Source organism: Ictalurus punctatus, chromosome 26 (genome assembly GCF_001660625.3).
Source record: "Ictalurus punctatus breed USDA103 chromosome 26, Coco_2.0, whole genome shotgun sequence".
In the NCBI taxonomy this organism is placed as follows: Eukaryota; Metazoa; Chordata; class Actinopteri; order Siluriformes; family Ictaluridae; genus Ictalurus; species Ictalurus punctatus.
The window spans coordinates 11,822,403-11,836,208 of NC_030441.2; the positions used below are offsets into that span (position 1 = coordinate 11,822,403).

General features: G+C 37.5%; 1 protein-coding gene across 3 annotated transcripts in view; it reads right to left on the reverse strand.

The window, feature by feature from the left end:
• Positions 1-13,806, reverse strand: part of cfap58 (cilia and flagella associated protein 58) — a 134,263-nt gene that overhangs the window by 36,879 nt on the left and 83,578 nt on the right. For all 3 annotated transcript variants that reach the window (XM_017456834.3, XM_017456835.3, XM_053676090.1), the window contains exons 14-15: positions 6,570-6,681; positions 4,644-4,748 (exon numbers count right to left, since the gene is read on the reverse strand). In XM_017456834.3, the coding sequence (XP_017312323.1) occupies positions 4,644-4,748; positions 6,570-6,681 (217 nt within the window). The remainder of the gene's footprint in view (positions 1-4,643; positions 4,749-6,569; positions 6,682-13,806) is intronic.

Here is a 13,806-nt window from a genome sequence, read left to right on the forward strand (position 1 = left end):
ACAATGCCACCATAATAATATAGCAAGCTATGGGTTAATATATTGAACTTGCCTGAGAACCATATTTAGGTTAAATCCCAAATTCGGTGTGCTTTTATGTATAATGAATATATTATATTATAACTGTTGAGCATTTAGAATTAAATTTACCCCACACAGACAAGCACAGCATGGGAAAGAAATGATACCAGAACATTGTCACCTCAAGACTAATTTATTAATAGCACAGAAATATAAATACTAAAGATTACAGCTCTTAAACCTGAAAGGTGTCAGTGCAAGAAATAAACTATCAAGAGAATGTAAGGAAGAAATTAACAAACAAATAATAAAAAAGAGACAGAAGAAAGAAATCAAATAAATAATAACAAGAATACCCTATGAACCTTAGGTGCTTGGCCCTAAAGCTGGAAAGCTGGGAGGAAGGAAGGACTGGAAGCTAGTTTGTTAGTTATATGATTTGGGATTGGCAGGATTAGTGACAGCAATTGATGGTTGTAATTGCCTTATCCCATGACAGCACCAATAATGTAAGAAAGTTTTTGACCCGTTTGACCCATATTGATACGCATCATAGTCAATCCTGAGGTCAATGGTGAGCACTTGGCAATACTAAGGACAATCGGACAAGCACCCGTCATGTAACTAAGCCAAATGTGTTCTGAAAATCCCCAGGTGCACAGCACAGCTGGAATTCAAGTGCCAATAATTGACAATTGAGGCATTCTATTTATATGAATAAACAGATAAAACAGTATTTCAATATATGACAGTTCCAAAGGAATCCTACCCCAGATCTATATATCTAATTTCAGAGTGCTGACAATTATTGGACTAATATGGCGTATCAAAGACACTGCTTGTCATGCTTGTCAAACGTAACAGCATCATAGTGACAGCTATTATAAGACACCCTCAATGCATCGCTGAATCATACACATGCCTACAGCAAATTAAGCATGACCACACAAATAATAGCACATCGGAATGGGCTCTGGTTGTCTTGATTTGAAACAAATAGCATCCTGTGGCTATAGAAAGTGGGATAATGCAAATAGATTACATGCTCCATCTTTCTTGACTTACTGGCTATGACTGAGAATTTTGAGCTTTCATCATATGTATCCTACACCTTTCAAATCCTGTGGTTTGTCACCCTCCTTCCTGGCATACATGCACTCACACTTTCTCAACTCCATTTATAAACATTCTGCAATAGCACCTATATTATCCATGTATATAGGCATCAACTTAATTTTGTCTTAGAAACACATTTCAAGCCTTTAGATCAAAAAGTATTTAAGATTTTCACGTTTTTCAACAATCGGACATTGATGTCGTTACTTAAGAAGAACTGACTTCTCATTTACCTGGTGTTCCATCAGTAACTGATCTTGCAGATGGACACATCAAAATGCAGTAGAAAGTGGTCCTTTCACAAAAAATAATGGTTAAACAGCACTTGGTGGTATACGTCAGTCATCAGTAAAGGGCCTTGCATTTTGCTGTGAAGGACCTCAGGTATTACCTCACTAGCCAATCATTTACCTTATCTGCAATGGATGGCCAGGGTGTAGGACATAACCCAGGTGGTTCTTGACACTGTATAATTTTTCTAAGTGGGTTAAGCCTACACCACACCACTCTTTCACAGAGTCAGGGCAGCTCATCCTTGCTCGCTGTGAGACTAAGGCTAAGGTGAGGAGACTGCAATGCTGGTTACTGCTTACCCCTGGGGTTCAGCAATATGCAAGTTTAACACCATGGCCAGCGACCACAAGAAATGCACACTGGCACTCAAGAAGGGTAGCAATGGCTCCAGAGTGGCACACGTCTGGAGATTGAATCACAATGATACCACCTATGGCCAGGAGTCCAAGAAAGCAAAACGGGCTGTGCTCTGTGGGTGGGAAAGATGGCATTACTCCCTTCCCTATCTATCAGAATAACACCAACCAATTGTGGTTGGGTGGGAGCTCATGCTTTCCTCTGAGTGTGTTTAGATTCTCTGTAACAAAGTATGAGCAGCAGTTCAAAAAGTGGTGGTGTCTCAGGGGAAGCATGTGCTAGCCCTAACCCTCTCCAGTTAATAGCAGTTGTATGGGAGAACTAGCCAGAAGCTGCATATGTGTGTTGTCAAATGCTATGGGATGGTGTGTTGGGCTCCAAAAAGCGCAGCTGAGCACCTTAGATCTGGTGCTCATAAATCCAGTCTTCCATAAGTCACTGATCTGGCAAATAGACACATCAAACAAAGGGCTAGGTGTGGTCCTTTCATAAACAATCGGTACCAGAGCAGCTGGTAGTATCCATCAGTTGTACCTTGTCTTCTGCAGAGCAGAGTAGAGAGACAGGTCCACTCAGGACCTCAGATATTACATCTTTAGGCACTCTTGCTCCTTAGACCATAGACCTGCTTACTTGCAATAGATGGATAGGGTGTATGACCAGAACCTTGGTTTTTAGCACTTTAGCAAGTTTTTAAGCTTCATGTTTCCAGGTAGAAAGTTTTCCAACACCACAACTTTTGTTCCATGCAGTTGAGGTCACTCCAGATCCCTGGGTTTAAACACCTGATGTCAATTCTAAATTGTCTTGTACAGATCAAAGTGTGTGAAAATGGAATGTAAGGCCTAAGCAGAGATATTACCTAAGCCAATAAGTTCATTCACCATCACATGCTCTACTGCAGTACCTGGCTAGTGTGAAAAACAAACAACCGAGTGTTACCAGGTGATTTCAGGCACTGACTAGGTGGAGAAGGTGTCAACACCACAATACAGATTACCTCAACACTACAGGAAAAAGACTAATGTCTGGCCCCTGACTGGGGTATCACCAACGCACACAAATTCAGCACCATGGCCAGCAACCATCCAAGCACCACTGACAGGCACAAAAGCAAATCAGTTATATCAAATTAGGATTAAACCTCCTTGGCTGGTCATCGGGATGGGATGGAATAAAAGGAGGCAGTGAGGAAGACAATGAAGATGTCAGATGAAAACTGCTTGTGTTGCTATATGCAAATTCTGCTTTCAACAGACTTTTCCATAGCCATTTTGCTCATCTCCATCTGCCCAATGCACAATTTCTAACTACATGAACAATCGTAAACTTACCTGACCTTAACGCAATCAAGGTGATCTGAGAGTTGAATAAAAAAAATGAAAAAAGTGTCCAACCAGGTACAGTGTTGGCCTTTAAATATGCATATATCCTTTCTTAATAGTATAGCCTGCTTACAATGTGTTTGAAAAATATGATAAATAACTTGCTTAAATAATATTTTTGTGAAGTTTGCAAAAAGACAATCTAACTAGGTTTTTCCTTGCTAAAAAATAAGAAATTTCAATATCAATTAAAATCAGACCCAATATTGCAAAATGGAGTAGCCTCAGATTCCTCTCTGTTAAAATGGTGTCATTCTCTAAAGTGAAACCACATGAGAACTGCAGATTCATTTTATACTCTTGCTTTATAATTGGATTTCCTTTCCCACTCTTTTCTGAAGTGATTACAAAAGCCTGAGAACATTGTCATGTTGCCTTCACAGTTGTGTACTATAACAGTAGCTTTGTATATGTTTACCTTGCCAAAGATTAGTTCCACTCCACATGTTCCCCTCTATTTAACAGTAAACAATAACATCTATAGCTATAGTCCGATCTGTATGCATATTCACTGAATGAAGCTTTACATCTTTTGGATTTTCCTCAAAGAGCCTATCACAGTGGTGCAGTAGGTAGTAATGCCTTATAGCTCCATAGCTCTCATAGCTCCAGTTCGACCCTGAGCTTAGTTTACTGTCTGAGTGGAGTTTTGCATGTTCTTCCTCCTCTGAAAATAGATATGTCAGGAGATATACTGTGTGTGTGTGTGTGTGTGTGTGTGTGTGTGTGTGTGTGTGTGTGTGTGTGTGTGTGTGCGTGTGTGTGTGTGTGTGTGTGTGCTCCTCATCTACCAGGACCTTGATCAGGATAAAGCACTTAATGAAGACAAATGGATGGATAAACAAGTCACCGAGTGTAACAGCCTTGATTTGGTGGCCATTTGGGAAAGATTGTTGACTCCATGATGAATTGGTGTTACATTCCATTATGCCAAATTTCACACACAAAATGATTCACTTCAGCTTTTATCTGATCATTGATGGCATATTCATAGTTCACATTTATTAGGAATGAATCCAATATGGCAACTTTTCAATATTAATAATGGGGAGTAATAATCCGGTAATCATGAATGAGCATATGATCAAATAACTCTTACCTGGCATTAAGAATATACCTAGGCATATGAAAATGTTTCTTGAATATATTTTCATAAATATTGTTTATTTTGCTAGCTATTAGATGGTACTAATTAATTAATCTAACACATATATTTTTTTTTTTTAGAAATGCACTGTGTATCTATAAACCCAAAAGAAATGGCAAAGCATTGCTAAGTAGTGAACAGAAACTGTGTATTAAATAAAATTGTTCTTCTTTCTAAAGCTTTGTTACTGAGAGATTCTCTTTGCAAGGCCTTCGCAAATCGATTCTCCGAATGACCCGACCCCACCAGTGCTTGATGAGTCATCAGCGGCCAATAGGATGTTATGGATTGCTGCAAGTAGAGAATGAAGGCAGGGTGTTTACCTGGAGCAGAAGCTCTTTCTCCACTACCTCCTTGCTTTTTTTTATCAGGTGTCGCTGTAGAGAGTGAATCTTCTGGATCAGCTCAAAGGTGCTCGGGTCATTCGCCTGCAGGGAAACCATTTAGCATGAGAGAGAAAGAGGGAGAGAAGAGAAAGGGAGAGAATTATAGAAAGGGAATCAGAAATTTAGGCAATGAGATAGAATGAAAGAGACTAAACTCTGCCCTAAAATGTGAAGACTTTAAGCCCATTTTCTATAACCTCAGTTTCTCAAGGAACTGTGTTACAAACAACTGATATCTTTAACTATCAGGAGAGAACTAAGAATATGTATTTAGGCTAATGGCCACTAATGGCAACCTACACTAGTTATTTGTATGTCTCCTCTCTATTTATGATCAACTATCTGATGAAATGATATGATGAATTGCACCATGATGCAGTATATGTAATTTAGTAATAAAGTGTTAGCTATAATGCATGCCTGGGCCACACCATTTATATTTATAATGGCTTAAATTTAATCCTTTGAACGGATTTAATGGCTATCCTTTAGTCACCAATGCCCCTACAGTAAATTAAAAAATGTTATAAATAACTATATAAATTGTGGTAGAAGACAGGGCCAGTGTGACTTGTATATACTGTAGCTCAAGCTAGCACTATTACAATTTGACTATTAGTCAGACTAATGACCTTACATTTACATTTATGGCATTTGGCAGACACCCTTATCCAGAGCGACTTACATTTATCTGATTAATACAACTAAGCAGTTGAGGGTTAAGGGCCTTGCTCAAGGGCCCAGTATTGGCAGCTTTGGCAGTACTAGCTTAGTGGTTAACATAGTAACCACTAAGCTACTGCTGCTCCACTAAGCTTAACCAGCTACCATTGACCTTCTTAGTGCCATGCTCGTGACTTCTTCCATAAACGCCTATGAATTACATGTAAGTATTTAGCTATCAAGGTTGTAAGCATGATATCTAAATTAGTTTCAAATGAGACCCAATATGCTATCCACCCCTCCCTGAATAATGAAGAGGTGTAAATACTTTAACTATGTTTGCACTTAAGAACTGCTGCTGCAATCATAAAGACTCATCTCAGGACTCTTATTCATCGTTTCAGCAACCTGGTACTGATTATACACAGTACTGATTGTCTTTACAGTCTACAGTTGTAGAAAAATAATGATTTATAATCATTTTCAACCATGGGAGGACCAAATCTACACAGCAAAATCCAGTGTTGGTTTAACACCCACAGTGTTGAATTTACACCCTACAGTGTTTATATAAGTCCATTGGACATAAATGAACATTCTGGGTGTTAATACAACACTAGGGATTTTACTGTGTACCCCCATATTAGTCATTTATCCTGTATTGTGAGCAAGGCAATCAAGGAGTAGGTGGTCACGCTCCCTTCACTGAGACTGTGAGGTACAGAAAAGGTTTGTATGTATCAAATCTCATGATAAGGGTTTGTGGAAGAGCAGTGTCACATGGCCATAACATGTATTTAGGTTGTATCTGTGCTAGAAATTCAATAAACCTAAATCTTTCAAAAGTGTTGCGTCTCTGACAAGTCTTTTTAAATGTCATCCATATTTTATTGTTATTGTTTCATTTTGGTTTTAGAAAGAGATAATAGAAAACAGTTGACTAAAGTCTCTCCATACTGCAAAAATGGGAGGTATTTTTCCACAGGATATATATCTTTAGGAACATGTTAGTTCAGACAGGATGTAGTGTAAAGAGAAGGTAAAATATGGTATAATCTCAGGCCACAAAAATCAGTGACATGATGGATTCAGGTGGAACTATAATCCCAGAGATACTCTAGTAATAATTCCATGTTCCCACCTCCCCATACAAATGTAGTCCAATCTGAATAGGGCTTTATACCCACATACAACACGTACTTCCAGTCTTCTCCAACGATGAACATTAATGGGATTTTCAAGTTTTTCTTGCAAGCTTTGACATCTTGCTCGCTCCTTAAGCAGGTCCTTTTGCATGTGGAACACCTCCCTCCTATGGACAAAACACAACACTATAAGACACACCAGGGACATTAGCTGGACTGTTAATCATCTGGAACTAAGCCCAGATTCGTCTCCATGACTCCAAACATAGACTGTTTCCATGCATTGTTTTCTTGCGTTTTTCCAGCGTAGCTAGTAGCCTGGAGTTTTTTTTTTATAGACACTGAGGTAACTTAGCTGTCAATGACATGATCAGAAAAAGTTGGGTTTATCATAAAACTTGCTTCGGGTGTCTTGCCACTGTTTGTAAGACTACCAGACTGATAAAATATTAAACTTTTCTAACTAGGCTAGTTTGGTGTTGCTAGCCAAGAGGAGGAACAACTAAGCTATCACTGGGTTTATATGGGTTTAGCTGCTACAGTGCCATGCAAAGTATGTTATCATTCCTTATGCTCTGCTCAAATCATATTCACGTAAACTGGAACTTAAATAGACATTTACACCTTGTTATCCTGGCTCAGCATCAGAGGATGTTAGTTTTCAGTTTCAACCCGTTTACTGGTTAAAAATAAATAAATAAATAAATAAATAAATAATATCTGCATTTATCAATTTTTCCTCTCACTGACTTTGTGAGCTAGCGTTTGACAGAATTGAGGCCTGGCAGCCAATAAGACATGAGTATTTCCATGTATTTTCCTGTAAACCCTGTCTGATTGGTTTTGCCTCTGTTCACTGAAGATATAAATTTACAGGCTGTCTTCTTTTACTGACGTTCAGTTACATAGTGACAAACTTCTCCAAGTGGAGAATTATTCGGGGCTAAAGAAAAAGCCCCGAATGCCCAGGCCAGGTTATGCCCCGAGACACACAGTGACATCAAACAAAGCAATACACTATAACTGGGCCCTGATCAATCCATAAGAAAGAAAAATAAGAGATATAAAGATATATTATTTGCATGAATCAGGTAGCACAATCATCCAAGCGTGCTCTGTGCAGCACCTACACATGCATACACACAAACTGGTGGCACTTGATGTAAATGCAAGGTCGTTCAGCATGCGCCTTTAACCTGCTACAGTGGTAATTCACTCTGCAGATAAACAACTTGAAAGCTCGTCCGGCAACTTATTAGCATCAGTGGCTTTGTAATAGCTGCTAAAAAAGCAGAGAACTACTTTTTATCATCAGGAAAATGCCTCTGAGGCCAAAAGGGAGAAATAAATTCCCTACTTGGTGAAAAGAAGTCTATTTAGCTTTGATAAGGAGATGGTGAGAGAATCTGTCACATTAAGGTTGAATAAAGAGAGAGAAGAAGCACATTTGCTAAATAAGCTTGACTGTAATACCATCTAAAAAAGAACATACACTATAAGTCCTAAATGATATTGCTCTGACACAGCCAATACATACACAAAAAATGTCCTTCATGCTGAGTTATTAAGCCCATTCTGTCCTCTACCTCCCACCCTATTTAACGAAAGCACATAAATACTCTACCTCCATTAGACATATAGCAAGTGTAAGAGACCCACATGCTAACCAATTAGGTTGGCAAAAATATGTGGGTTACTCCCCATTTAAACATTATGTACAGAGAAGTTTCCATCACAAGTTAAGGAGAGAATGATGATACTGCATAGTTCATTACCTAAACGCATCTCAGGTTGAATTCATGGGGATTTTTGATGTTAGCATGATAAATCGGTCAGTGGAGACATTTCCAATGGATAAAAAAATGCTATTAGCAGAGCCTTTAAACAGGCATCATTTATTTAGAACAGTAAGTAAATGGAGGAGGATTTTTTTGGAGAACACTGTTGTGGAATTAACTAGCATATAAATTAGGTGTGTAAGACAGTGACACTATCTGTATTTGTGTAGTGCTCCAAATATCTATATCTGTATTTGAATTCTGAATTAAGCTACGTTCACACATACAGCAACTCGCAGCGACAAAGCGACTGGAGACCATTCATTTTCAGTGAGAGCTGGCGACTTCCAGTAACATAAGTGACAGTGACCATTGACGACTAGATGTGGGCGTGTCCAGCAACATGACAAGTTGAGAAAAGTTTACCTTTATGCAAATTTGGAGCGACTTTGTAGAGCGACTACCAATAGGAGCACAGACACTAGAGTTACGTGATCTGTGATCTACCATGCTGGCTGCGAGTCAAAATTGTTTTGTTCACTCAGACAGTCCGGCACATGTGCTTTCACCGCAGATACAGTAGATGGCAATAATGGCAAAGAGCACATACTGCTTCTCCTTCATCTTGTAGGATATGATGCATATATACAAACACTTTCCCTCCAGAATGTTTCATTTTAGTGTCATGAAAACTGGTTTATTCTTAAAAGTGGAATAATAGTTGCGCCACCCACTGATACTATGGCAACCAATGGTAGGAACGCCTACTGGCGACTTCATAGTACATTGACTGGCAAGTTGCAGCAATAAAAGTGCTGTATGTGTGAACATAACTTGAAATCTGAAGTGGGTGTGACCTAAACTGTAAGAATTTTTTTCTCTTTAAATTAAAAAATTTAATAAAATTAAATTAAAATTAAATTACAAAATAAAATTTTTTATTTATTTTATTTTGTTTGCAATTGTTTGATATCCATGAGAGCAGAGTATTTTTGTGATTTTTTTTAAACAAAACATCAAAAGGTTAAACAATAAAGACAATTTTTCACAGACTTCTTTGCTCATATTTACCAAAGGTGCCAATATTAGTGGCACCTTAAATAAACGTTCCTTAACAAATAGCTTGAATTTTACCTATCACACATGAATTGGCTTAGAGCCTACAAAACTAGGTGTAAGTACAACGCTTGTGTATATTATATAAAAAAAGCGTATGCCACACTCTTCTCCACAACAGGTTGGAAAAATGTGACTGGCTCACAAGAGGACTGGCTTTTTGTTTTGCTCTTGCTTTCTTGCTTTGTCAACTATGAAGATAATTTATGCATTTTAATTGCACTGCTGGCAAAGTGCTTATTTTTCAGCCATCAACACTGCTGTGTCAGAGACGAAAACCTACTAAATACATCACTGCCTCCTAACTGAAAAGAATTCATCCATCTTTCCTTGTCAGTGCCATTATTCCTTTTGATATTATAAATAAATCAGGGTAGATGAGGGCTGGGGAGTTTGGGAGTGTATTCCGTTTGTATTTCTGGTATTTCAGCTTTCATTTTCTATCCCCTCTTCGATCTGTCATTTCGTTTCTTTCGGTAAGTGTTCACCTTGAAATGCAGAGAAATAAAGAAGGAAAAAGCGCGACTGAGCAAGAAGTAGTTGGATTGATTCATTGAGAATGGCAGGGTTCATATGAATGCCTTAAACTTCAATCAACACCTTTACTAAGTGCAAAACATAATGTGCACGTACCTACTCACTCTCTCTCTCTCTCTTACACACACACATACAAATACACATAATCAGTAGAGCAGCATAGAAATTGAAGTGTGTGTGTGTGTGTGTGTGTGTGTGTGCGTGTGCGTGTGTGTGTGTGTGTTTTCTTTTGCCCTGACCTCTTTCAACTGAAGCAGCAAGAAAAGCAGAAGGGGGAAAATATGTTTTAGCATATTGCAGAAACATCAATTAGAAACGAGAAGAACCATTCCATTACACCATTTAGCAGACTCCCTTGCCCAAAACAACTTACAATTAAGTGCATATAAAAGCAATTGAAATCAGAGCAATCACGTCTGAGCAAAATACTCGAAACCACATTTTCTGAACCTCTCCTACTCAGCTTTCTTAATTGAAAGAACAACAAGCACTCGCTCTGAAGACATCAGAGTTAGAAAGATTTTAGAGAAAGCTCTGTGTGGGGGGAAGTCATGTTGACCGGAGACAGTTATTGACAGTATAAGTTGCTTTTACAAAAGATTATTACAAAACACCTTTGGAAAGCTAGTCAACGGAAGTGAAGGATTTTCCATCTTCATTTTGATTTCCAATCTTCAGCTGTCCAGTTTTATGTGAGCCTGTGCCCACTGTAGCCTCAGATTACTGTTCTAATACGTTAGACCTGCTATGGATTACAACTATGATTTTGGAAAAGCCACAAAGGAAAAAGAAGCACCGACACTTACATATTACTGACTGGGGCAATGGCACTTGCAAGAACTATACCTATTCACTTTAAGCTCACTTGTCCCCCCATTTTGATTTCAAAGTCAGTCACAGATATTTGAACTTTATGCTTTATTAGTTGATAAAGGCACCCAGTGAAGCAATGGAGTAAAACCTTTGGTATTTTTGTTAGTTTTAATTTTTGTTTGCTGAGGCTGTGTTTAGAATAAGCTGCAGTAGATTGATGGTCAGCTGTCATATGCATCTTAACACCAATCAATAAACAATTAAATCCAAACACACAACTTTATCCCCAGGTCTTGGTTATTTCACATTCTCAGCAAACAGATTTTAGCATTGAGATCTAGCCTTGCGAAACGTGATGTATAAGTAATTATAATGCTGTCGAAATTAAGGTATATTAAGGTAATATAGGATTAAGGTATGTAATATGAATACAAATATTCACAGATAAAGGATGTGATTCACTCTCAAAATATATGATGATTTTTATTACCTGTGAAGCGGTAATATAAGGTAATATAAGAAACCTCAAAAAATGCTGAATGATAAGAGAACATTAGTATAGTAGAAGAATGGCAAAACCACTGAGGAAATGAGGTGGAGCCTCCTTTTCCAGGAAATTTGAACCATTTTGTAGATAAGAAGCAAAGCAATTAAGTGCAGTATTCAAGATAGAAATATAGACTGCAAAAGATGGAGCTGATAGCAATATCTGATTACAAATTGTATTAAATAAAGGCAGATATATGTAACATTGAGTGTAAAAGAGCCAGACTGTTGATATTGAGAAATGTTATAGACCAAAGATGCCTTCAAAAATAATGAAATTAAATGTTTCTCCATTTAAAAAACTATAAAGAACAGTAAACAGTAATAAATGAAAGGCAATATTTGGTGTGATGACCCTTTGATTTAAAAAAAAGAAAAAGTAGTCTCAGGCAGAATTAGTGCAGTTTTATAAGGAAGTTCGCTGGTAAGTTTTACTGAGCATCTTGCAGAATCAGCCACAGTTCTTATGGAGAATTTGACTTTCGCACTTGCTTCTTATTTTTACAGCATAAGCCAGCAGCCAACATTATGTTTTTTGTCTGAAAAGTGTCTCTTGCCACCTAATATGCTGCTTTCTTTACCAACATTTAATTTTGTGCTAGAAAATTAATGTTTAGAATTCTAAAATGTTTTTGTACTGACTCAATGTAAAGGTCATAAAATAAAAATCTATAACAATGTTTGTACCAAAAAATATATATATGAGGTGCCTAAGACTTTTGCACAGTACTATACAGTAGACTACTGTTTAAAATATTCTGTTTGGACACCTGATTAAGTAACTCAATTCAATTTTATTTGTATAGCACTTTTAACAATATACCAAGCAACAGTCACAAAACCAGATTTTAAAGGGAACCCATCCGCTTATGGAGGTCACCCCACAGTGGGATAATAAATAATTACAGCATACAATTGTTGAAGAGTAAAGGATAACACATTCATGTAAGGTTCAGACTTGAGACAGTTCTTAGAAGGTTCAAATTTACAATATCCAGGTGAAATATTCTACTGAAACAAGGCTGACAGTCATCAACCAAAAGTGAGAGATTATGCAGCTTGAATGATTTTATTAATCATGCTTTATTGAAAAACTCAAAAGGATGGGGTGCAATTTTAAAATATTTATTTATATAATAAGTGTATTAACAGGTTTGTATTGTGTTGTATCAGCACATGAGAAGCTGTAGTGTTCACAAATCCCACACAGCTCACAAGAAACAACAATGATCCCTTTTTTAAGCCATATTTACTTATCCATATTTAAGCAGCATGGATTTGAATTATAAAAGTGGTTTGAGTTTTCCCTTAATGGAACTGATTTGTTGGTCTATTTTCATTTTCATTTCCTACATGACCAACAATATTGTTCAACTACTAGCTAAAGGTAGTGCCAGTGGGAACTAGCTTAAGATATCTAAAGATACTAAATAGTATCAAGGATGAGAATTAGAATGTCCCAAATCGTAGTATGTTGAAATTAGTATTCCACAGGTACCCGGATGGTCTACTATCTCTGGTAGATTTCGAAGTGTGGATCTGTGGACACTTTTTCAGCATATATTTCTGACAGCTCTTTGCAAGTGGGCGTGAGGAGGAGCTTTGTGACTGTTTGCTTTGCCGAAATCAAGGACGCACTTTAGAGAGGTGTAAATGAAATGTGGAAAAATAAATCAAGGGAATGATACATTAAATTATACAGTATAAAATATATAAGGAATAATGAAAAAAGAAAAGCTGAAATGTAACAAGGAGTGTGTTTATGGTGACAACGTTCTCTTCTGGGCAACAACGCTCTCTTCTGTTGCACAATGTGATAGTATGTCCCAGTACTTGCATACTCTTTTAATACACACTCAAAAATATGTACTTTTCAATATAAAAAGAGCACGTACTTTTAGTACATAGTATATGTATGCCAACTGGAACACAGGGATAGTGATCAAGCAGCACTGTAGTCCTTTAGTCTGTCCAGCTCTCTTGATATTCTGCTCAAATGGAAAAGATTACAAAGCTAACATTTTTATGCCAACACCATCGATACCATTGTACTCATCTTGTAGATCACTAACCAACTGAGACAAGTCTCCACAGTAACTCAGTGCAGCTGTGTCATGTTGGTGCATTGCATTCTGGAACTTTGAGTACAACGTTTGCTGTCTCCACTACTTCTGCCTTGAATGTCTCATGAATAGGACAATGAATGTTGGTGGAAAATGGTGAAAAAAGAAGCTTGTGCTCTTATTTTAGAGCTAACAACAAAATCTGACTGGTTTTCTCCTATTAAACTATATTGTAACTGTGCTAGCAATGTACCCTTTTGATGGCATATCAGAACAACCACTAACTTCTCACTGGAATAACAAAAATACAGCACCAACTGACAAATTAGGACCTGAATCACAAAAACTTCACAAATATTCCAATATCGACATTTTTAATGTGTTTCATGGTGGAGTTTTCCTTTAATTAAAGACCTCCCAGAGCAGACCACCAGGTTTA